The 25,446-nt window shown below is 43.7% G+C and overlaps 1 protein-coding gene across 1 annotated transcript in view; it reads left to right on the top strand.

Moving 5' to 3' along the window:
- Positions 1-200: 200 nt before the first annotated feature.
- Positions 201-25,446, top strand: part of LOC115460561 (double C2-like domain-containing protein beta) — a 93,174-nt gene continuing 67,928 nt past the window's right edge. Inside the window, exon 1 of the mRNA XM_030190326.1 lies at positions 201-522. Within this exon, the coding sequence (XP_030046186.1) occupies positions 201-522 (322 nt within the window). The remainder of the gene's footprint in view (positions 523-25,446) is intronic.

Here is a 25,446-nt window from a genome sequence, read left to right as displayed (position 1 = left end):
GAGAGAGAGAGAGTGGTGATATCAGAGTGAGTGTGAGCTCTCCAGGGTGCTGAAAACAGCAAATTTGTCTTCCTCACCTCTGCTTCACAGAAACCTTCCAATCTGTCTTGTACTCCAGTCCCTTTGCCTTGTCTTCTGCTCCTAGCTCCTCTATTTGTATTATTTTTTAGGTCTAACTTGCCTGGCTAAGTCTTTTCTCCATGACGCTGCGTCGGGTAGAGAAAGTTACCATGCAAGAACACATGGCTATTGATGTGTGCCCAGGGCCCATCCGGCCAATTAAACAGATCTCAGACTACTTTCCACGGTTCCACAACTTTCCTCCTGGCATCATCCACCCCAGACAGGGGACAACGGTGACACCAGGCAAAGAAGAGGAGGGTCAGGGAAAACCCAAGGGCACAGGAGAAAATGAAAACAAGGAGAGTCCAACGGGAGATGCCTCATCCAATGAGGAGGAACGAAACGGGGAAAAAGAAGGGATTCAAGAAGAGGAGGAAGGATATGACTCAGATGATTCAAGTAAGTTCCTCAAGTCATATTTACAAAGGTGTATCGGGGGAAAGTGGGATGGCTTGTGGCTAAACCACAAGATGCCCAGTATTCAAAAAAGGCTGAGCTCCTCTGTTTACGCTCCAAGGTTAGGGTCCTCAATTTGTGCCTTATTTTCAGCCAAACTTAGGAGCCTAAGTTTTCAGCTGAAAATTCATCCTAATTTAGAACCTTAAAAGTTATTCTTATAAATTTAGTTCAGCTATTGATTTGCCTAGATTTATACACCGTCCTGAAATTCAGTGCTAAGCTCATAACCTTTTCCCCTGCCCTAAATGCACTCATGTTGCCACCCACTTTTCATGCTCCTAAATTTACAAGTTGAATGAAATTTTGAGTATAAATGTAGGCACTCATCCCTAGTAGATTTTAAAAGAGGCCAATTTAAGAGCACAGCTCACAGAGTTAGGAGCATAAATACTTTGAATATTGGGCCCAACAGATGTTATACTATTAGAAGAAGGCCTCTTTATTATATTCCCAGTGTGCCTCCCTCTTTATGGCATGTGGAGGGGCATTTTTGATATGACATCTAAATTCTACTTTGGAAGTTTTGCTGAAAGTGTCCAAAAATCAAGTAGTGAAAACGACCATTTTCAAACCAGAAAAAGGTCTATCTTTTTTCTATAAAAATGACCATTTCCTAGCTGTTGTTGTGCTTAGTATGCCTATCTTTTTGGGCCATTAAAAAAAAACATCCAAGTGAAAAATGCACAAAATCAAGTCTTTGGGATGTAAGAGGAGCCAGCATTCTTAGTAGACTGGCCACACAGGCATCCCAGCAGAGCAGTGGGGCACCCTAGGGGGCACTGCAGTGCAGAGGCATAGCTAGGTAGGGCGCCAGGGGAGCGACCGCTCCCCAAAACGGACTTCAGACAGCAACAGTACCTATTTTTCAGGTGGCCCATTGCACCTATACAGTGTGCATGTGCACCTACACAGTGACCACACGCACCTCTCCACTCCCCTGGCATCACAACTTGGCTACGCTTCTGCTGCAGTGGACTTCACATAAAAGATCCTAGGTGCACATCTCATGATTACCCCCTTATATTGTATGGTGAGCCCTACAAAACTCTACAATACCCAACTATACACCACTACAAATAGCCCTTTTGGCTGCACGTGTCACCTATATGTGGGTATAGTAGGGTTTTTTGGGGGGGGGTTGACACTTTCTACCACAAGTGTGATAGTTAGAGTGGATTATGGGCCTGGGTCACCTTCTCTACAGAGTACTGCACCGACCACTAGGCTATTACAGGAACCTGCTTGCTGCTTTAATAGGACTGGTCATAACATCTGAAGCTGTCATAGAGGCTGGTATGTACTGTTTCATTTACATCTCTGTGGGGTGGGAGGGGGGTCAGTGACCACTGAAGGAGTAAGGGAGTGTCATTCCTTTATTCCTACAGAGTCATCTGGTCATTTAGGGCACTTTTATGTGGTTTATTCAATAAAACAGGTCTAGATGAAAACATCCAACTTATAGCCCTGGATGTTTTTGTTTGTTCCATTATGGCAGAAGAACGTTCAAGTGTTGGGAACACCCAGATCACACCCGTAACACACTCCCTTGTGATCTGAATGCACTTCTGATGGATGTCATAGAAAAACATCTAAAATTTAGCTTTGAAAATACCAATTTGGATGTTTTTGTGAGAAAAACATCCAAATGCAGATTTATGCCACTTTTTGGACATTTTTCTCTTTTGAAAATGAGCCCCAAGGTCACTCATTCCAAAACACATTTTTCACACTTTTGATAGGGCTACAGAATCCAGCCTGGAGTACAATTAGGGTTTAGTTGACTATTCTGAGGGCAGTTCAGTACAAGAATGTTGTTCAACAATGCCTAAGATATAGGGTTGCTGACTAGATCCAGATTTGCTCGACAGGTTTGATCCAGTCCTGGGTTTACCACAGTGCAGGGACTTGTAGCTCTGATTTCCTCATTGCATTCCCTAAGAAAAACAAGGCTACAAGCCCCTGCATGCAATGAGGCAAGCCCAAGACTGGATCAACTCTATCGGGCAAATCTGGATTTAGTTGGCAACCTTAATCAGATAACAAATACCTTAATAGCATTCAGAAGATCAGGAAGAGGTGATCCTCACACAGTAAGGATTCAAATGTAAAGCTTGGGAATTTAAAAAGCCTACTGTCTAGAGTTAGAACCATTCCTCCTACCCCTCCCCCCCATAAAAGGGCTAATAAGATCAAATTATTTAAAAATAAAGGAATCACAATTGTGAAATCAATTGCTTTCATTACTTTAATGGTTAAAGATTTCTCTGTCCTTCAGATTGAAAACAGAAACAGGAAGGATGTGATACAAGCACAACTGAGGAGGTTTAATAAACAGGAGTGGAAGTGAGCCTATCTAGTCCATTGTAAGCAATGAAGCCAATTAGCACAGTCTGACTTTCCCCTTCCCAGCGTAGCTGTCATCCCCGTTTACTCAAAACAAAGCAAGCAAACCTATGAGCTGCTGCATCCACATTGTCATTTTTTTTTTTTATTGTTGGTCCATCTGTACCAAGTCTAAAGCTGTTTCAGTTGGATAGGCAGTGCCTTAAAAGGTGGAGGGCAAAAGTTGCTTTTGGTTTTTTTTTTTAACCTATTGGACAACTTTTTAATTTATTTGAAAGCTTCCCATATGTAGATATAAATATCATGAAATAACAATTGAATATCACTAAAACAGCTTTGAAAAATTATAGCTGTTAGAAACAGCAATTTTAAACTCTGTATTTTGTACTCATTTTTCTACACTAAAAACTAAATAAATACACTGTATACAATACAGATGGCCATATTTCAGTGAGGATATCCTCTTTCCTGATGGGTTCATCTTAAATGTTGTTGTAATCTGCCTTATGGAATATATTGAAATTAAATGGAGGTTGAATTAAACTCTCCTTTCATTGGGGCACATGTAATCACATCTTCATCTGTTTTGTAGAACTTTACCTTTTAGATACACAAATGGATTATTCTGTTGATTGAGCATGTTTCAGGGACAAGTGGTTTATAAGTCAAAATAATAACAATATTTTCTGTCAAACAGATCTCTCATTTGTGGAAACATAACTAAATGGGCTTTAACCCCTAATGCAGCCCATTGGTTTTCTTATATTTTGTTCTTGTGATGGCTCATACTGTGCCAAAACTGGAAATACAGTGAGACAGAATAATAGAATTCAGTAACATCCAAAACTTCTTTTTTATGTTTTAATCATCTTTATTAAAAACAAAACACGTTGGTTGATAAGCTTCATACAGAACAAGAAAAAAACAGTAAACCATCCAACATTGCACAATAAAAACGTTTACTTTTACCCCAAGAACCCTTCCCCTCCTGTACTCCCCTCCCTCCCTATAAGCCCACCTGTTTCCACCCTCCAAAATAACACAACAGATGTACAGATCAGTAGGACTCAAAGCATTTCATAACAAGTAAAGCCATAAACAACACAGTTTATACCAAATTGTTTAACCACACTTTGGTTTTGCCTTTGGGTTTAATAAGCAATACCATGCGCAAGTAAGGTCTAGATAAACAAATGTAAACAATCTATGTTTAAGGCATGTGCCCTAAATATGTAATACTTGGTAGCAATAATTAAACAGTGATGGAATATTCACATAGCAGCAGCCAACAGATTTATTTTCCACTGAAAATAATCAACTTTATATAAACTTGGTGACTAATACTGTGCTGCTTGCTATTTTGTATTTTGGTGTTGTATTGTTTGTGTGCATAATCAAATCGCACTTGCAAATATTTTTCTGACATGGCTTTAATTAACAAAAGCTACCATAAGAGGAAAGCACAGTCGTACAATTAACATTATAATTTTATTTGTATTTGGGTAATGACTGAGAAAAATGCTATTAAAAATTATATAACAAAGCATGAAATTGACTTGGTTAACTTCTGCTGTATATTAACCAGTAGTAAATAATAGTAATAAACAATATTAAGTGCATTTTCTTAATATACTACTGCATTCTTCAAAATAGAAGGAGCAAGTTCCCACAAACCATCTAGGCACAGGTAAAAAAAAAACTTTTAAATGTTCCCAGGTTTCAACCTAATTCATGCTAAATGTGGGATATGACTGTCATAAATAAATAAATAGAAACTCTGAATGTTAAGCACCTGATTCTCATAACATGATGTCTGTTTTAATGGCCCGTTATCAGGAGAAAAAAAAAATCTCTGCATGAGTATAACACATGCTAGGGTGTCTCTGTAACCAGCCCCTCCAACTGACCACTGATTAAGATTTATAACAAATTACTACTCTATCTATGAAAAGTTATCCCGTTTTTATGCTTCCTCTGTGTACATCCGTATGCAGCACACGCTGGCATATTTGAAAATATAAGTGAGATTAAATAAAAATGCTGCCAACAATAAAGAATAACAACGTAGATGCAGCAGCTCATAGGTTTGCTTGCTTTGTTTTGAGTACACAGGGATGACAGCACCATGGGTAAGGGAAAATGCAGACTAACCTAATTGGTTTCAGTGTTTTGAGGTCACTTCATCTCTTGTCTATTAAACCTCCTTGAGCACAACTATCATAACATGGAAACAGCTTGAGCTTTGTGGATAGGGTCTAAGGCAGAGGTGAGAGGTCTCCAAGTGAAAGACTTTATTGATCCAGTGACAGTCCTAGCAGCACTATCCAGAGATCACAGAAACCCATCAGCTGCTGTTTGTTCTGAGGACAGCTGCTCTGAATAAAGTGCTCTACAAGCATAAGTTTACTTCAGTCACATTTTTTTTTTGGCTTCCATCAGGTTTAGCAAGACTTGTAGCAAACAAGGGATGCAGGGAGGGATGGGCGTGGAGAGAGAAAAGGAGAGCGAGTGATGGAAAGAGAACCAGGGAAAGTCAATGAAAAGTAAGGGCAGCAGATAAAGAAAACATGAGAGAGATAACCTCCCTCTCTCTCTCTCTGTTTGTCACACACATATACAATCACGGGGGGGGGGGGGGGGGGGGGGGGGGGGGAGAGAGACAAAACAGCCACAGAAAAATTTTCGGTGGAAATAGGCACAAAATAAACTGTTTAAAAAGGCAGATTTTATATATTGTCAAATATATGAGAACCAAATGTACTCAGCTTTTCCCCCATAGACACAAAATGGGGGAGGGGAGCACCCTTTAGTGCCTCTTACCCCAGCCCTAGTTTTCTGCTTAATAAAGAGAAAAGGAATAATTTGTAATAAGAAAGAAACCAACAAATAGGAACAGAGAGGAAGAGAGCAATGTACTGTGCGACTCCACTGCCAGTGAGATGAGGCAATAAGGACAGGCAGGGGAGGCTGATTTGTCCCTTCAGAGGATGAAGAGTGTCCTAATTAAAACTGGGATTATGTCCTCTGCTGAGGACAATGGCAGCCAGAGGGCAGAAACATTAGACACCTCTCACACCAATCCCGGCCTTCTACAGGCTACAGAGAGCAGTGCACAACTGCAACCAGGAGGATCTTTTCAGAAATGCTGAAGGCCAATTCTCAGAACTTCCGTGGTAAAGTCAACAGTACAGATCCCATGCTGCTGGAACAGCTCAGAAAAATAGCTTTCCAGTGCACAAAGGATGATATTCAAATTATATGCATGCTGTAAAAGCGAGAGCAAGGGGAGGAGTGTGCTTGGTGCGTGTGCAGAAGAGATTTGCGGTAAGCGCAGCGACACCACTCTCCTGTGTCTTTAAATATAAGCTTTTTGATTTTTATAAATAATTGGAAGGCTTATATTTAAGCACAGAAAACAGGCGCCAATGTGTGCTTTCACTTTCGGGTTTGCTCAGACTCACATACATTTATTTATTTATTTATTAGGATTTATTTATCACCTTTTTGAAGGAATTCACTCAAGGCGGTGTACAATAAGAATAGATCAAACACGAGCAATAGGCAATTACAGCAGTAAAAATATTCAAATAACCATAAAAAGTATGGCATGGAGGGCATAATCGAAAGGGGAGCCCAAGTTTTCCTGAGGACGTCCTCGCAGGACGTCCCAGTGAAGGGGCAGGGAAACCCGTATTATTGAAACAAGATGGGCGTCCATCTTTCGTTTCGATAATACGGTTGGGGACACCCAAATCACAAAATTTAGGACAACCTTAGAGATGGTCGTCCTTAGAGATGGTTGTCCCCGATTTTCGGCGCTAATGGAAACCGAGGACGCCCATCTCAGAAATGACCAAATCCAAGCTATTTGGTTGTGGGAGGAGCCAGCATTTATAGTGCACTGGTCCCCCTCACATGCCAGGACACCAACCGGGCACCCTAGGGGGCACTGCAGTGGACTTCATAAATTGCTCCCAGGTGCATAGCTCCCTTACCTTGGGTGCTGAGCCCCCCAAACCCCCCCAAACCCACTCCCCACAACTGTACACCACTACTATAGCCCTTAGGGGTGAAGGGGGGCACCTACATGTGGGTACAGTGGGTTTCTGGTGGGTTTTGAAGAGCTCACTTTTACCACCACAAGTGTAACAGGTAGGGGGGGATGGGCCTGGTCCGCCTGCCTGAAGTGCACTGCACCCACTAAAACTGCTCCAGGGACCTGCATACTGCTGTGATGGAGCTGGGTATGACATTTGAGGCTGGCATAGAGACTGGCAAAAAATATTTAAAAAGTTTTTTTTATAGGGTGGGAGGGGTTTAGTGACCGCTGGGGGAGTAAGGGGAGGTCAACCCTGATTCCCTCCGGTGGTCATCTGGTCAGTTTGGACACCTTTTTGAGGCTTGGTCGTAAGAAAAAATGGACCAAGTAAAGTTGCCCAAGTGCTCGTCAGGGACGTCCTTCTTTTTTCCATTATCGGTCGAGGGCGCCCATGTGTTAAGCATGCCCCAGTCCCGCCTTCGCTATGCTTCCAATGCGCCCCATGAACTTTGGTCATCCCCATGACAGAAAGCAGTTGAGAACACCCAAAATCAGCTTTCGATTATGCCGATTTGGGTGACCTTGGGAGAAGGACGCCCATCTCCCGATTTGTGTTGAGAGATGGGCGTCCTTCTCTTTCGAAAATAAGCCTGATAGTATACTACTTACAATGTCAACACAATGCGTAATAAGACATTTTAATTGATAGTGAAGGGTAAAGCAAAGATGGAACATATAGTTAGGTCAGACAGTTAGAAGAGTTAGAAAGTAAGGTGACTAATTTAAAGAAAGTTGCACATGAGGTCAGAGAGATGGTTAAATATTATCTCAGCTAGGGTAGGAGTGGATAAACATGTCCTGCTGCAGTATGTGCAGTCCAAGTCACTCCTTGTGTGTGTGAGTGAGACTAACAAGTTGGTCAGTTCTTCCATTAAAGGCCTGGATGAAAAGCCAAGCTTTCACCTGCTTCCTGAAGTAGAGATTTGTTTCTCAGTATTGGCACTTACAGGCTTGCACGGGCTTTCTTCCGCTTGCAAAGGAAATCAAAACTGGCAGATTGTAAACTGGAAATCAAAAGAAAACATCTTTTCAAATTTTCCACCACCAGCTCTGAGCTGGCATTATTTTTCCAGCGGTAAAAGCTGGGTTTGTTTGTGCCCTGTTCTCTGGGCATTGGGAAGGCATAGCAAATGACATCATTAACATACATTTGACTGCATTTAAATACAATTTGCAGCCATCTCTGCCATGCACATTGTTCACCACGCTAAAGCCCTCTAAGCATTCCACATAGATTTATAAGGCATTATTCCCACACTAATTGGCCTTACTGCCTGTGGTAGATTTTGAGAATGGGCTTGCAAGGGGGCTTGAAGGAGCCATTTAATTTTGAGCTTCTCAACTTTACCCTCATTGCGGTCCTATTCGTCAATCTTGTCCTGGAGGTACACAGCTTTTTCCCCATCCTTCACCCTTCTAAGAGTGAAGGCTTTTTACTGATAGTGTTAGGATTCCTTTACAGCTTCATAAAAGAAACTGAAAGCCATGGATGTTATGTAAAGAAGGAGGAAACCGCTAACGGGAGAGACACATAGACAAATGCACTGGGGGACAAAAAGAGAAAAAACATATTGGAAGCTGCCGACAGGAGCAGCAAGCAGTCAGAGAGGGGCTGACAGATGAGACAGGCCTGTGGAGATGAAATTCAGTTCTCCTTTCAAGAAGGAAGCATCCATCAGCCCCTGGCCAGCACAGAGAGCATGTCTAGCAATGAGATGGAGGAGAAAGATTAGACCAAAAGGAGACCCTGGAGGGTCTTCTAGACTGTGTAGGTAACCCAGGGAAAACTCTTGCAGAGAACCAGGAAACATGGCGGCAGGGAACAGTGCAGAGACAACCTACAAAAGCTACAAAGCCCTCAGGCAAAGTCCTGTTCAGAGCTAAATGTGAAACTCCTTCCCTCCCCACCACCACCACTTTTGCTCTGTAATTACCCCCTCCCTGCTTAAAAACGTACCCTGAGAATTAAAGCCAGGTCTTTGCCACTGGAACTAGTTATAAGATTTTTATGAGAGAGATTTAAAGTGTGAATTATCTGCTATACTGTACACCTAGATATAGATACATTGCTAGAAGAAAATGGAAGAGAAAGATCTTGATGGATAAACATTTCAGGATTATCCACAGAATGTTTTTCACTTATATACACTGTCAGCTAGCACATTTGCTTATTTCCGATCTGACGAAGAAGGGCAACCTTCGAAAGCTAATCAAGAAATGTATTAAGTTATGTCCAATAAAAAAGGTATCATCTTATTTTCTTTTCCATGTTTTATTTTGTTTGATTTCTATTGATAAGGATTATCCACAGAAATGAAGGGAAATGTCCAGAAGGATGGAGGGGAAGGGAGAGGAAGGTTGCTGGACATAGGTGGATGGAGGGGAGGGCAGGGGGGAGAGGAGGGTTGCTGGACATGGGTGGATGGAGGGGAGGGCAGTGTTTGGAATATGTCCACTTTGAGAATTAGGTGCTCAACATTAAAAGTTTAAATTTATTTACTTATTTATGGCATTTTATCCCACATTAAACATGAATTAGGGTGTTTTGTGGCTCTACATGAGAATTGTGATATTATGATCCCTTGTTTCATATTGTTGACGGTCTGCATTTTCCGTGTGGGTGGTATATTGGTGTATTAGGTTCTGCCCAGTGTAATATTTATGGTACAGTAAGGTTCTGAGTGTGTTTTTGCACAAAGTTGTGCATAGTGTTTTGCAGTTGAGCGATTGTGGTTAGTATATGCTTTGAGCAACCACTTTATTCTTTGACATATGATATATATCTAATATCTAAATTTAATAAAAGGTATTGTGACTTTTATTTTTATTTTCTGTGTTATCAGACAATTATGGATTTAAGCCCCACCCCTAACCCCGCCCCCTTTAGCCTCCCCAAACAGTTGGGCCACCGACCGCCTATGCTGGCTAGTTACTTATAACTGGGGTTAAGAGTAAAATGGCTCATCTTAATGGTAGCCCTCATTGATAACTCCCACCCCCCATTAGTCTATAATTACAAAGAGGTTGGTGGTACCTTATAGATTGGTTAGATGCACAGAGACTTGGCTGGTGCAACATGATAACTGTTGTAAGCACAGGAGGGGGTGCAAAAACCTGCTTTCAGCACTTGCTTGTGCCACCCTATCTGCACCCATGGGGCAGGAAGGAACTCTGCAAGTCTCATGAGATTAAATACTTGCATAGAAGTGGAGATAAGGTGCTTGTGGCTGTGGCAGACTCTGTGGTGGAGGGGGCAGAAATATAGCCAAGTTTTGATGTCAGGGGGAGCAGACCTTTTGTAAAAAGGTGCCAGTGCAAGGCTGCAGACCCAGTTTGCATAGATGCCATTTCATTCAAAATCCATTTGGGGGAATGGGTGCTCCCCTTGCACCCCATCTTGCTATGCCTCTGCAAGGGGGGAGGGAGGGTGTCAATTTCAGTTTGCCAGCTTCATCGCTGCATGGGGAATAGCCAGCACTTCCCAGAATGATGTCCACGAGGAATGAACTAGTGACTTCCATTTTGGGAGAACAGAGAAGGTAGTTCTCTTTCCCAGAGGAGGAGCAAAATGTACCACCCTGGCTCCTGTTAAATGTGATGTAGGGAGAAATTCGTTTTTTTTAAAATATTTGTTAATACTGGAGAGTTTAGTAACCTATCTTACCATGACATAATTTCTTTGTCTCATAGACCAATATATTTCCATTTAAATTGTTGATTTAGTGTGGCACACTGCTAGGTGTCATTTGACTGTGAGTATGGAAGTGAAAAGAAGTGATGCGTATGCAGTATGTCAGTAATTGAGAAGGTATCTGTGTACTTTCTCTTCTGTGTCCCTTTCAAATGAACCTCTTGTATGAAATGTCACTGAGATGTCAGTGCATTCTCTCTTTGCTTTTGTCACATCCAGCATAACTTGTTTATAATCTTATGAATCTGGGAAAAGGTTAGTTTTTGTTTTTTTTTAACCACAGCAGCTTATGTGCAAGTGACACAGAGATGGCTGTATCAGTCTCTAAGCCAGGGTTTTCAACCCAATCCTCGGGACACAGCAAGCCAGTTTGGTTTTCAAGCTAACCACCATAAATATGCATGAGATAAATTTGCATTCACTACTTCCATCTATCTCATGCATGCGCATTGTGGGTATCCTGAAAACCTGGCTGGCTGGATGTGTTCTGAGGACTGGGTTGAGAACCTCTGCTCTAGACAGATACACACTGGACTGGAGCAAAGGAAAACACACATATTGATGAATTCCAAGTACTCTGTTCTGATTGTAGAAATGAAAAGGAAGGGGGACTGGGTGGAGGAGGACAAGAGGATGGGGATGGGGCAGTGACAGTTATGCTGCATCAGTCACTGAGCGCTGGGCAGGACTTTCTGTCATTGACTTGTCATCTATATACAGTTTTCTCTCCAGGAGATCCATGTTGTATGGTGCATCCTCATTTGGAGCTGCAGCATCACAGGCCTCCAGGTTCAAGGTCACCATCCCCTCCTCCCTAATCAGACATATAGAGGGGGTTGAGGAATGAGTATGAACAGTCAGAAGAAGGATTCAAACAAGAAGGACTGAATGAGGCTAATTTATATTAAAAAATCCTCCCCTTCTCCCTATTTATTCTCCTTTCTTCTCCTTCCAGTGTTCCATCCTCTCCTCTCCCCTTCATTCTTTCCCTATCTTCCCCTCATTTCTCTTTACTAATTTTCCACCTGGCCCTTTCCGTCTGTTCCTCCCCTTCCTCCTTTTCCCCCTCTTGTACCTGCACATTGGAGTGTTCTAGCAGGACGCAGGAGACAGAGTGAGAGCTGTACAACCATGGCAAAGTATTAGAAATTGAAAACTTGAACAGTAATCATCTGAAGTTTTCCACCTGGTTTCCACCTGTTGGAAGGAAGATAACCAATGGGACGCTGATATCAGGGTACAAATTATATCGTAGTGATAGGGCAGATCGAATGAATTGAATAGACTAAAAATTCTGCAGGACACAAAACACATCTCGGAATTCCTATGGATAGAAATTCCAAATGTAAAGGGGAAAAGGATAGTGATAGGAGTGTACTACCATCTGCCTGGCTAGAATAAACAGACAGCTGTAGAAATGTTATCAGAAATTAAGGAAGCTATCAAACTGGGTAAATATAACATCAGGGCATGCTAGGGAAGTAAGGTTCCTTGATGAAATCAAGGACTGCATTATGGGGCAGCTAGTTCAGGAACCAACAAGAAGGGGAACAATTGTAGACCTTAGTGGAGTGCATGATCCGGTGCAGGAGGTAATGGTGCTGGGGGTCACTTCATAACAGTGATCATAGTATGATCAGATTTAATATAATCTCTGGAGTAAGCACACACAGGAAATCCAATATGTTAGCATTTAACTGGTAAAATGAGAAGAATGATTACAAAAAAAAAAAACTTAGAGGAGCAGCTGCAAATGTCAAAAATTTACATCATGCATGGATGCTATTCAAAAATACCATCATGGAAGCCCAGACTAGATATATTCCATATATTTAAAAAGGAGGAAGGAAGGCCAAACGACAGCCAACATGGTTAAAAAGTGAGGTGAAGGACGCTATTAGAGCTAAACAGAAATCCTTCAGAAAATGGAAGAAGGATCCAACTGAAAATAATAGGAAACAGTATAAGGAATGGCAAGTCAAAAGCAAAGCACTGATAAGTGTAGAAATGGAAAGGCGAGGAGGCAAAGAGAGACTTTGAAAAGAAGATTATGTTGGAGGCAAGAACACGTTATAAAACCTTTTAAGGTATATTTGAAGCAAGAAGCCGGTAAAAGAATCAGCTGGACCGCTAGCTGACCAAGGGGTGAAAAGGGGCACTCGGGGAAGACAAGACCATAGCGGAGAGATTAAATGAATTATTTGCGTTGGTTTTTACCGAGGAAGATGTGGGACAGATACCAGTGCCAGAAATGATAATCAGTGCTGATGAATCAGAGAAACTGAAACAAATCTCTGTAATCTTGGCAAATATAATGGGGCAATTTGACAAATTGAAGAGTAGCAAATTGCCTGAACCAGATGGTATACATCCCAGAATACTGATAGAATTGAAAAATGAATTTGCAGAACTATTTTTAGTAATATGTAATTTATCTTTAAAATCAAGCATGGTACCGTATAATTGGAGGGTGGCCAATGTAACAACAATTTTTTTAAAAGGGTACCAGAGTTGATCTGGGAAATTATAGACTGGTGAGCCTCACATCAGTGCTGGGCAAAATGGTAGACGCTATTAAAAAGAACAAAATTACAGGGCATATACATAAGCATGGATTAATGAGAGAAAGCCAAAATTGATTTAGTCAAGGGAAATCTTGCCTCACCAATCTACTACATTTCTTTGAAGAGGTCAATAAACATGTGGATAAAGGTGAGCCGGTCAATATTGTATATCTGGATTTTCAAAAGGCATTTGACATAGTACCTCATGAAAGACTCCAGAGGAAATTGGAGAGTCATGGGATAGGAGGTAGTGTTCTATTGTGGATTAAAAACTGGTTAAAAGAAAACAGAAAGTAGAGTTAAATGGTCAGTATTCTCAATGGATAAGGGTAGATAGTGGGGTTTCCCAGGGACCTCTGCTTTTTAACATATTTATAAATGATATAGTGATGGGAATAACTAGTGAGGTAATTAAATTTGCTCATGAAGCAAAGTTATTCAAAGTTCTTAAATCAGAAGAGGATTGTGAAAAATTACAAGAGGACCTTACGAAACTGGGAGTCTGGGCATCCAAATGGCAGATGACATTTAGGGCCCTGTTTACTAAGGTGGGTTAGTGTTTTTAACATGCCTACACTTAGCACGCGCGCGCTAACCATGTAGGTGCCTTTAGGGATATTATAGGCATGTATATGTTTAACGTGTGTATGCGCGTTAAAATTGTTGACGCGCCTATAGCGCTGTTTAGTAAACAGGGCCCTTAATGTGAATGAGTGCAAAGTGATGCATGTGGGAAAGAGGAACCCAAACTATAACTACGTGATGCAAGGTTCCACATTATGAGTCACCGCCCTGGAAAAGGATCCAGGTGTCATCGCTGATGATACTTTGAAAACCTCTGCTCAGTGTGCAGCAGCGGCTAAGAAAGCAAATAGAATGTTAGAAATTATTAGGAAAGGAACGGACAGCAAAAATGCTCATGTTATAATGCCTTTGTACCACTCCATGGTGTGACAGCACCTCAAATACTGTGTGTAGTTCTGGTCACCGCATCTCAAAACAAATATAGCAGAATTAGAAAAGGTACAGAGCATTGGAGTACCTACTTTATATGGCACCTGGGGTGGAGCACACTCCCCCTCCGGGCGGAACGCACCCCTTTCTCCAAGCAAGGGGATCTGCTGAGCAGGTGCATGGCTGGTGGCTCTGCCAGTCTTCTGCCCTGGAAGAGGAAGTTGACATCATAGGGGGAAGGGGACCGGCAGAGCCAACAGGCATGTGCCTGGTCCATGTACTCCTTTGCTGTCGGCACCCAGAGTGGACCACCCACACCACCCCACCCTAGATGCGCTAGAGACACAGAGAAGGGTGGCAAAAATGATAAAAGTGATGGGACAGCTTTCTATGAGGAAAGGCAAAAGCAGCTAGGGCTCTTCAGCTTGGAGAAGATATGGCTGAGGGGAGATATGATAGAGGTCTGTAAAATACTGAGTGGAGTGGAATGGGTAGAGGTAAATAGCTTGTTTACTCTTTCCAAAAATACTAGGACTAGGGGGCACATAAAGAAGCTACTAAGTAGTAAATTTAAAACAAACAGAAGAAAATATTTCTTCATTCAATGTGTAATTAAACTCTGGAATTCATTGCCAGAAAATGTGGTAAAAGCAGTTAGCTTAACAGGGTTTAAAAAAGGTTTGGCTCATTTCCTAAAAGAAATATGCATATGCTATTATTGAGATGGACTTGGGAAAATCCACTGCTTATTTCTAGGATAAGCAGCATAAAATCTGTTTTTCTGTTCTGGGATTACCAGGTACTTGTGACCTGGAATGGCCACTGTTGGAAACAGGATACTGGGCTTGATAGACCTATGGTCTGTCCCAGTGTGGCAATGCTTATGTTCTTATGTTCTTTGAAGTTAGTCCTGGGCATGAATTAGTCACAGTGAAATTGTGCCTTTCCATCCTCAGGCAGTATCCTGCCAGACAGCGGCCTCTCTTTACCTGCTCTATGCTGGAAGGTTAACATGACAGGAAGAGCAATGATCTCATAGGAAAGGGTTTGTGTAAATCAGATATTCCAAGAGCTTGAGGGATCATACTCCAGCTCTTCTCTGTACAGATTAACACTGGAGGGCTTTCAAGTTCATTGCCAGCCCTCCTTTAACAAAGTCCCTCACTCACAGGGTTAAAAGAAAATCCCACCTATCATGTTAACAAATGGAAACAAGACCCTGATGCCCAGCATGGGTGTTATTTGGGGTAAGGTCCCTTGACTCTGTCACCACGTGGGACATTAGGTGTCCCAAAGCCAAATATGAATTGTCCAAGGTCAGAACAAGGGCCATCCCTTGGCAGCCAAGTCCACTGACACAGAAACTTCTCCCTTTCCTTCCTCTTTGAACTGATTCAGCAGGCTTCGGCTAACGAGCAGTTTCCATTGGATGTGACCTCTGATTAGCTGACAGAAAGCTTTTTATAAGATGAAATAAATACAGGCAGTCAGAGCGATATGGTCTCCTTTCTTTCCAGTGAGGGCCTCGAGATCCTTGCAGAGAAACACTGGTGCCCTTTACATGCCTGATAATCATAACGGGGCCTGTTTACTAGCAACACACGAATGCCATTGTAATTTGATAATGTGCCAAAAAGGAAAAAAAGAAGATTTCACATGAAAAATCCAATTAAACTAGCACATCAAAATTACAACCTCCCTCCCCAAATAATAATAATAATGTTACTCTGAAAAGTTAAACCTCTAGGGAATGTATATTCCTATTTAGCAGGATTGAAGTCTTTGCTCCTATCCTGTTCTTTTCTGCACTACGGGATAATGGAGGCCCAAGCCAGAGGTCTGCATCTTCTTTTCAGCAGAGTCCGGTGAGCAGGAGTGGCTGCAAAGCCTGAGGGCTGCATCTATGGGACCAGCCCGGTCACTTGCTACAGGCTGCGGTCATTCTCAAGCCAAATAGGCCTGAGTTAGCCACGAGCAGAAATAAAGGCAAAGAAGAAGCAGACCTAAGGAGATCTGGAAGAAAAAAACTTCACTGCAGAGTCTAGTGGTAGAGGAAGCTGGTCATACAAAGGGAAGTGGGGTCCATCTGTTGGGAAGAAGAAATGAGGAGAATATGTCAGCACTGTGAGAGGGATATGCTACACTCAGGTGCATCTCTGATTTGCACCTGAGAGGACTCAGTACTGTGATCTGTCTCCCGAGTGGATCTTTTACCTCCCAGTCAAGGGGTACCTTGAAATATTTTGCCAGCTATTTTCACTTGCCGTCTTGGGGCATAGCCGCCGAGAGGTGGGTCAGGGGGGGGCAAAATTCCCCAGGCCCGGGCCTCCAGGTGGAGCCCGGTGCAGGGGTCTCTCTCTCTCCCTCCTGTTCCTGACAGGACCTGGGTGATCGCGTCCTGACAGGAGCAGGAGAGAGAAAACTCTGGCGCCGGGCCCCCCTTGCATTGAGACTGAGCATGTGCGACCTGAGAAAAGAAGCCGCAGGGGCAGGTAATGCTGGGCAGAGGAAGGAGCCACGCTGCCTGCAGCTGGCGGGGCCAGTCAAGCTACTTCGGGCGGGTGGGAGGGGGGCGGCGGCGGTAGTGATGATTTATGGGGGGGGGGGGGGACAGCAGTGATGACGATTCTGCCCCAGGCATAGTGGCGACGGCCCTGCCCCAGGCTCAGCTCAGTCTTTTGGCAGCCCTGTTTTGGGGAGGAGAACAAGTAGTTCGTCTCTCCCTCTGGATACATGTGCCTCAGTAAATTGGACGGATTCAGGAGCTTTAAGTAGGTTGTTTTATATCTGAAGGTGAAAGCTGCAGTCTCTTGTCGAGAGAGCACTGATGAGAGAAAGGAGGAAGATTCCACCCAGAGATCAATAAACGCCTGTTTGTTCAAAGCCTGGGATGGTGACACTTGTATTTGTTTTCAACGGACTGGTGAACACCTTTACGGTACTATGTAAGCCACATTGAGCCTGTAAATAGGTGGGAAAATGTGGGGTACAAATGTAACAAATAAAAAACCAGAATGAAAGACCGGAGCAGCATACTTTAGGTGCATGGGCTTTGAATTCTACATTATTGTTTCTTTGTATTGTGGGGTTTCAAAGAGGTTTGGACAAGTTCCTGGAGGAAATTCCTAAACAATTATTGCCAAAAAGACTTGGGAGAGCCATTGCTTTTTTTTTTTTGGAAATGAGCTATGAGAAAGTGGTCTACTTTTTGGATCTGACAGGTGCTTGTGACCTGGACTAGCCACTGTTGGAGAGAAGGTGTTTAGCTCAATGGACCTTGGTCTGAGTCAGTATGGCTTATCTTAGGCTCTCATATTTTGCTTGTATTTGAAGGATGCTGTTTGTGGGGATCACCAAATAAAGATGTTTTAATACCTATTGGTGACCACGTGCCTTTTTTCCCCTTTTGTCTGTTTTGAATTTGCCTCCAGTTTCAGCACTGAGCTCAGCCTCCCCCTCTCTACCGCGACCCTTTTATTTTGCTAAGTGTATTGGTTGCCATTTTTTTCCTCTCTGCTTAAAGCACCCGTCACCTCTTCTAAATCTTCTCACCCCATAGTAAGAAGCCAGCTACATACATGAATTTCCACGTGAAACAGTCAGTATAATATGGGTTTTAGCTTTCATTTGAAATGTAAATATAACCCACTTCACCCAAGGTCATCTAGACATCTTGGGGTGGATATTCAAAAGGGAAGCCTCCGCTTAAAGTTAGCTAGATAGTCTGATGCGTATTTTCAGCCACACTGTTCCTTGAAGTACATAAGCGCATAAGTGTTGCCATACTGGGACAGACCGAAGGTCCATCAAGCCCAGCATCCTGTTTCCAACAGTGGCTTGCAGGGATCCCCAGGTCTCACCAGTTGAAAACTCCCAACTGTCCCTCCTGCATACCTTGTAAATAGCAGATCTTCGCCTGCAGCGAGCAGCAACTGATACATACTACTCACACCAGCCCCACAGCCTTCCCTCTGACGTATTCTGCCTATGAGGAAACAGGAAGTTGTGTCAGTGGAATTGTATTAGTTGCTGCTCAGTGCCGGTGAAAATCTGCTATTTAAAAGATATGCGGGAGAGGGGGGATGTTTTGAGAGACCATATAGCATGCAGGTGAGAGAAGGAGAGGCCAAATCACCTGTGGGATGGGGCGGGATTCTTCTGCCCACCCATCTTGGGCCCAGGCCCACCCAAAATTGGGTGTCTGGCTACGCCCTTGGAATGTTAATCATGAGGAACTGTGAATCCACATGAGCTTTCTTTTTGTTTAGGTGTAATTGCTTATCAAAGTTAGACATATACCCTAGGATTCTATATAGTATGACTTAATTTGCGTGCACAAATTCAGTCATATTCTGGATTTGCGAGCAAAACTGAATTAATGAATAAGCCAATCAGTGCTGATAATTGCCGCTTAAGCAATTATAGACACTAATTGGCATTAATTAGAATTTACGCGCAGAACTGTCTACGCGTGTTCTATAATGTCATGCATATAAATTCTAAGTTTTGTCGTTTTGTCCAATACAGACTACACAGAGACGCTACAGCATCTGTAATACATCACAAAGGTCTTTATCAAGACCATCCGACATCGAGACTGATTTCTAGTACCAAGGATCATTTAAGACTCCTGAGGCAGGCCTGTGGCCGAAACACAGTACTGTGTCGAGTCTGTGGATAAAGTGGTACCTTATACATCAGTATCCCGTTTCCCTGGAGTCATTGGTCCACTTCCCACTTCCCTTTAATTTTTGTGTTTTTCGTGGGAGTTAGTGTTCATCCACCCCGGTGGATTACCTCCTCCTATAAATTCTAAGTCGCATAGTTGAAAAGGGGGCGTGATCATGGGCATAGTTGAAAAGAGGGTGTGGCCAGGGACATAGAATGGGTGGGTCCTGGGCATATAATATATCTGGTCTGCATGTAATTAAAGTGTCGGCATTTAAACCATTTTACTTGGCTGCCCATGTAGCAATCTGGCTTGTTATGTTTTTCCGATAGGAGATCTGTCGGTATTCTAGGTTTGGTATCATCTCTGCAGTGTTGTTTTTTGATGGGTTTGGCATGGCAGCTTTGCTATATTTGTGCTGAGTGCATTTTGAATGAGGTTGTATACTTTTATAATCTGCTTGACAATCCAGGGAATTTGTGTTTCATTTGATTTGACTTATTCACTTGATATACCTCTAAATACAACAAGGTTTTAAAGCAGTTCACAATAAAAATTACAATTTTACTGAGGTGCCACTAGATATTGAATTAATGCTACTAGAACTTATCATTGCTATAACACCACTAGACATGCACAGCACTTTACACAAACACAGAAGAGACAGTCCCTGCTCGATAGAGCTTACAATCTGTTCAAGACATATTCAACAGACTGCTAAAACCTGTAGTTTCTTTCTCTATAATATCACCAAAATTTGCCCTTTTCTTTCTGAGCACACTACCAGAACCCTCATCCACACTCTTATCACCTCTCACTTAGACTATTGCAACTTGATTCTCACAGGTCTCCTACTAAGCCACCTCCCTCTCCTTCAATCTGTTCAAAATTCTGCTGCACAGCTTATATTCCATCAGTGTCGTTATGCTCATATTAGCCCTCTCCTCAAGTCACTTCATTGGCTCCCTATCCATTTCCGCATACAGTTCAAACTCCTCTTATTGACTTACAAGTGCATTCACTCTGCAGCTCCTCAGTACCTCTCCCCTCTTATCTCTTCCTACACTCCTCCCCGGGAACTCCATTCACTGGGTAAATCTCTCTTATCTGTACCCTTCTCCTCCACTGCTAACTCCAGACTCCGTTCCTTTTATCTTGCTGCACCATATGCCTGGCATAGACTTCCTGAGCCAGTACGTCAAGCTCCATCTCTGGTTGTCTTCAAATCTAGGCTAAAAGCCCACCTTTTTGATGCTGCTTTTAACTCCTAACCCTAACTCGCTTGATCAGTACCCATGTTTTATCATTCCCACCTTAGTAATTCCCTTATCTCTTATTTGTCCTGTTTGTCTGTCCCAATTAGATTGTAAGCTCTGTCGAGCAGGGACTGTCTCTTTATATCCAGTGTACAGCGCTGCGTACGTCTAGTAGCACTACAGAAATGATAAGTAGTAGTAGTAGTAGTACAAATTAAACAGATGAGTAAGAGGATAAGAGTTAAAAGCAGCCTCAAAAAGGTGGGCTTTTGGCTTAGAGTTGGATAGGGCCAGACTTGCCAGAGACTTACGGAAAGATATAAACAGGATGGAGTTGGTCCAGAGGGCGGCTACAAAATTGGTCAATGGTTGGTCAATGGCTACAATACTTGGTCATAAAACATATAGGGACAGGCTCATGAACCTCAACATAGTAACATAGTAGATGATGGCAGAAAAAGACCTGCACGATCCATCCAGTCTGCCCAACAAGACAACTCATATGTGCTATTTTTTGTGTATACCCTACTTTGATTTGTACCTGTGCTCTTCAGGGCACAGACCGTATAAGTCTGCCCAGCACTATCCCCGCCTCCCACCACCAGCTCTGGCACAGACCGTATAAGTCTGCCCAGCACTATCCCCACCTCCCAACCACCAGCCCCGCCTCCCAATCTCAACTAAGCTCCTGAGGATCCATTCCTTCTGAACAGGATTCCTTTATGCTTATCCCACGCATGTTTGAATTCCGTTACTGTTTTCATTTCCACCACCTCCTGCGGGAGGGCATTCCAAGCATCCACTACTCTCTCCGTGAAAAAATACTTCCTGACATTTTTCTTGAGTCTGCTCCCCTTCAATCTCATTTCATGTCCTCTCGTTCTACCGCCTTCGCATCTCCTGAAAAGGTTCGTTTGCGGATTAATACCTTTAAAATATTTGAATGTCTGTATCATATCACCCCTGTTTCTCCTTTCCTCCAGAGTATACATGTTTAGTTCAGCAAGTCTCTCCTCACATGTCTTGTAACGCAAATCCCATACCATTCTCGTAGCTTTTCTTTGCACCGCTTCAATTCTTTTTACATCCTTAGCAAGGTACGGCCTCCAAAACTGAACACAATACTCCAGGTGGGGCCTCACCAACGACTTATACAGGGGCATCAACACCCCCTTTCTTCTGCTGGTTACACCTCTCTCTATACAGCCTAACAACCTTCTAGCTACGGCCACCGCCTTGTCACACTGTTTTGTCGCCTTCAAATCCTCAGATACTATCACCCCAAGATCCCTCTCCCTGTATGTACCTATCAGACTCTCCCCGCCTAACACATACGTCTCCCATGGATTTCTATTCCCTAAGTGCATCACTTTGCATTTCTTCGCATTTAATTTTAATTGCCAAACCTCAGACCATTCTTCTAGATTCCTCAGATCCTTTTTCATGTTTTCCACTCCTTCCCAGGTGTCCACTCTGTTACAGATCTTAGTATCATTCGCAAATAGGCAAACTTTACCTTCTAACTCTTCGGCAATGTCACTCACAAATATATTGAACAGAATCGGCCCCAGCACCGATCCCTGAGGCACTCCACTACTCACCTTTCCCTCCTCTGAGCAAATTCCATTCACCACCACCCTCTGGCGTCTGTCCGTCAACCAGTTCCTAATCCAGTTCACCACTTCGGGTCCTATCTTCAGCCCATCCAGTTTATTTAAGAGCCTCCTGTGGGGAACCGTGTCAAAAGCTTTGTTGAAATCTAAGTAGATTACGTCCATAGCTCGCTGGAAGAGAGGCAGGAGAGAGGGGATATGTAGAAATGTTTAAATACCTCAGTGGAGTTAATGTATAGGAGTTGAGCCTTTTTCAAATGAAGGAAACCTCTGGAACGAGAGGGCATAAGATGAAGTTAAGAGGAAATAGGCTTAGGACAAATCCGAGGAAATACTCTTTCACAGAAAGGGTGGTGGTGTGGAATGACCTCCCGGTGGAGGTTCGTGGAGACGAAGACTGTGTCAGAGTTTAAGAAGGTGTGGGACAGACAGGTGGGCTCTCTTAGGAAAAGGAGTTTGTGGTTACTGAGGATAGGCAGACTAGATGGGCCATACTGCCCTTATCTGCCGTCATGTCTCTATGTTTCTCTGTTTCTATGTAAGAGCCTCTAGTCCCATCTCAAGTGATTAATGCACATCACTTCAGGACTCATGCCAAAAAGTAGCTTGATTAGTCTTTGTGGGGCCAGGAGGCCCATGTGTGAATAATTATCATTATTTGTCTGTCAATCTGTTTATCTCACTCCGTATTAATTATGTTAATCTATACATATTTAATACTACCATGCATTTGTTAATATCACTTCCCATGGGTGTAGACAGGGCTTTTTTCAATTGGTACATGCTGGTGCTACCACAGGGCTTAATTTCTGGGGAAATTGTCTGGAACACACTTCCACCACTTCTTTTCAGACTGCAGAGCATCAGGGCTGTTCCGCTTCAGGCAGCCTTCACGGAAGAGGAGGGGAGGGGGTGAGCCTGGAGTACAGCAGAAAAGTCACCCTGTGGTCGATGCAGAAAGCTATTGCAGGTGGAAGTGCGTGGTTAGCGAGATGTCTGTAAGCATTTTTATGGCCACGTGATGCTGAGACATGTTTCACATAGAAAATAATGCAGCACAGATCATTGCTTTAACGATGAGTGCCCTCTATTAATAAATACGTAGAAGTGAGGTTTATTAAGTAAACCATGCAGATGCAGAAAAATACTGAGGAGGCTGACAGGCCGAACACAATAGCAGGGCTGTAATGCCAAGACTGAGGAGGCGTACAGCTTGTCTTGAGAATATCTGAGGTGAAGTCTGATACTTTACCTCAGATGACCCATGGTCTAGTGAACTGAAAGCTCTCCCTGAACCAACATGATACACCAAAAGCTCTGGTAGTCTGCCCAACTTGACCTCCACTGCCCCTGACACACACAACCTGGTAGTCTAGTGCCCCCTTCCTCCAACTCAACCCTCCTACCCTCCAACATAGAAACATCCCTAAATCCCTGGTAGTTTAGTGTACCTGTCTCCTCCCCATCTACCTCAAAAGTTGAAAGGCAGGAGCAATGCTTTATTACTTTATTTGGCACATTGACCCCTAACAATGTGTCAGAATACACCGCTAGGGGTCAGATGCCACCATTTTGAATGAAAGCAGTGCCAGAGATGGCAGCAACGGGCATTGCTTCTGCTTTATGACTTTTTGAAGTGGTGGAGAAGATCTGGGAGGGGAGGGGTGGATTGGGCAGGGTAGAGTGTACACTAGAGTAACAGCTTTATTTTTCTTAGTTGGGAGTGAGTTGGGGGAAGGGAGAGGGCTGCTAGACTACCAGGGCATTTTGGGTGTCAGGGGCAGGGTCAGGTCAGATTGGGGGGAAGGATGGGGGCCGCTAGACTACTAGGGTTTTTGGTAATTTTGTGTTGTTGGCAGGGGCGTAGCCAGACTTCGGCGGGAGGGGGGTCCAGAGCCCTAGGTGAGGGGGCACATTTTAACCCCCCTGGCGCCGCCGACCCCCCCAGCCATTGCTGACAGCTCCCTGCTGCCACTGCTGACCCCCCCGCCACCACTACCACCACCAACAACAACTTTGACCCACCCCGCCGACGACCCTCTCGACCCCCCCTCCCGTCACCAACCCTCCCCCGCCATCACCGTCGCCTGCTTTTGCTGGCGGGGGACCCCAACCCCCACCAGCCGAGGTCCTCTTCTTCCTTCATTCTGTTTCTGAGTCTGACGTCCTGCACGTTGTAAGTGCAGGACGTCAGACTCAGAAACAGAACTAAGGAAGAAGAGGACCTCGGCTGGCGAGGGTTGGGGTCTCCCGCCAGCAAAGGTAGCAGATGGCGACTGCGGGTTGGCGGCGGAGGGGGGGGATCAAGAGGGTCGTTGGCAGGGGGGTCCAGGGCCAAATCTACGGGGGCCCAGGCCCCCGTGGCCCCACGTAGCTACGCCCCTGGTTGTTGTTAATGCAGACCCAGCCATTCAATACTCACTCTCACACACTGACAGGAAGGGGGACATTTATAGCAATGAGCTGCTGGTGTCCACTGGGACAGTGCACACTTTTTAACACGGTAGTAACTTGCATTCTTATAGATTAGTGTATCACTTTAGAGGCTGTGCATTCAGCCATTGATGTGCTTACTGCATCGACCCCTCTGTTCCCTAGTCCAGCCCCTTTCTCAGCTCCACCTGTGGTCCTGCAGACTTAATTCATTCAAGTATTTTATATACTACTTAGACCTAAGTGTTATACAGTTTCATTTTACAGGTACTGGGTCTGTCCCTAGTGGGCTCACAATCTGCTCACAATCTAAGTAGTACTTTGCAGTACTGTTATACCTGGGGTTTATCCAGGGTCACATGGAGCTGCAGAGGGAATTGAACCTGGTTCCCCAGGATCTCAACCCACTGCTGACCATTGGACAGCAGCGGGAATCGAACCCAGTTCCCCAGGTCTGCAACCCGCTACACTAACCATTAGGCCACTCCTCCACGCCACTCTACTTCAGCCTCCCATCTCTCCCTGGAACAGTGAAATCATCACTTTGCCAACTTCCTGCTGCAGTTTTGCTGTGCTTCCCTGCCCCAGTGGTCTTCAATAAATAACAGAGGGAACATCGAAGGGATAAGATGTACAGAAGAGAAAAAGCACCATAGGGCTTGAAGTTTGCCCCAAAGAGGTACACCAACTAACTTAGGAGATGAGGGCTACAGAGTAGCACTGAGGGGATTAGTATATGTTTTCCCCTTTTTAACTCCATGTTCCACCCTCAGTCCTCATCTGTAAAAGATTTGGGCCGACTATTTCACTGACAAATTTGTACAACTTTGTGGAGCGTAGATTAATCTCTCAATAAATGATATTACAAGAACATAAGAACAGTCATACTGGGTCAGACCAATGGCCCATCTAGCCCAGTATCCTGCTTCCAATAGTGGCCAATCCACATCACAAGTACTTGGCAGAAACCCAAACAGTAGCAACATTCCATGCAGAATCCCAAAGAGTAGCAAGATTCCAGAATTCTCGAATTGTAAAGAATAGCAAGATTCCATGCTACCAATCCCAGGGCAAGGAGTGGCTTCCCCCATGTCTATCTCAATAACAGACTATGGACTTTTCCTCCAGGAACTTGTCCAAACCTTTTTAAAACACTAACTTCTGTTACCACATCCTTCGGCAGCAATTTCCAGAGCTTAACCATTCTTTCAGTGAAAAAAATACTTTCTCTTATTTGTTTTA

This window comes from Microcaecilia unicolor, chromosome 1, assembly GCF_901765095.1.
Source record: "Microcaecilia unicolor chromosome 1, aMicUni1.1, whole genome shotgun sequence".
Taxonomy (NCBI): domain Eukaryota; kingdom Metazoa; phylum Chordata; class Amphibia; order Gymnophiona; family Siphonopidae; genus Microcaecilia; species Microcaecilia unicolor.
Note: the sequence above shows the minus strand (reverse complement) of the source record. Positions and strands in the feature narration are given on the sequence as shown.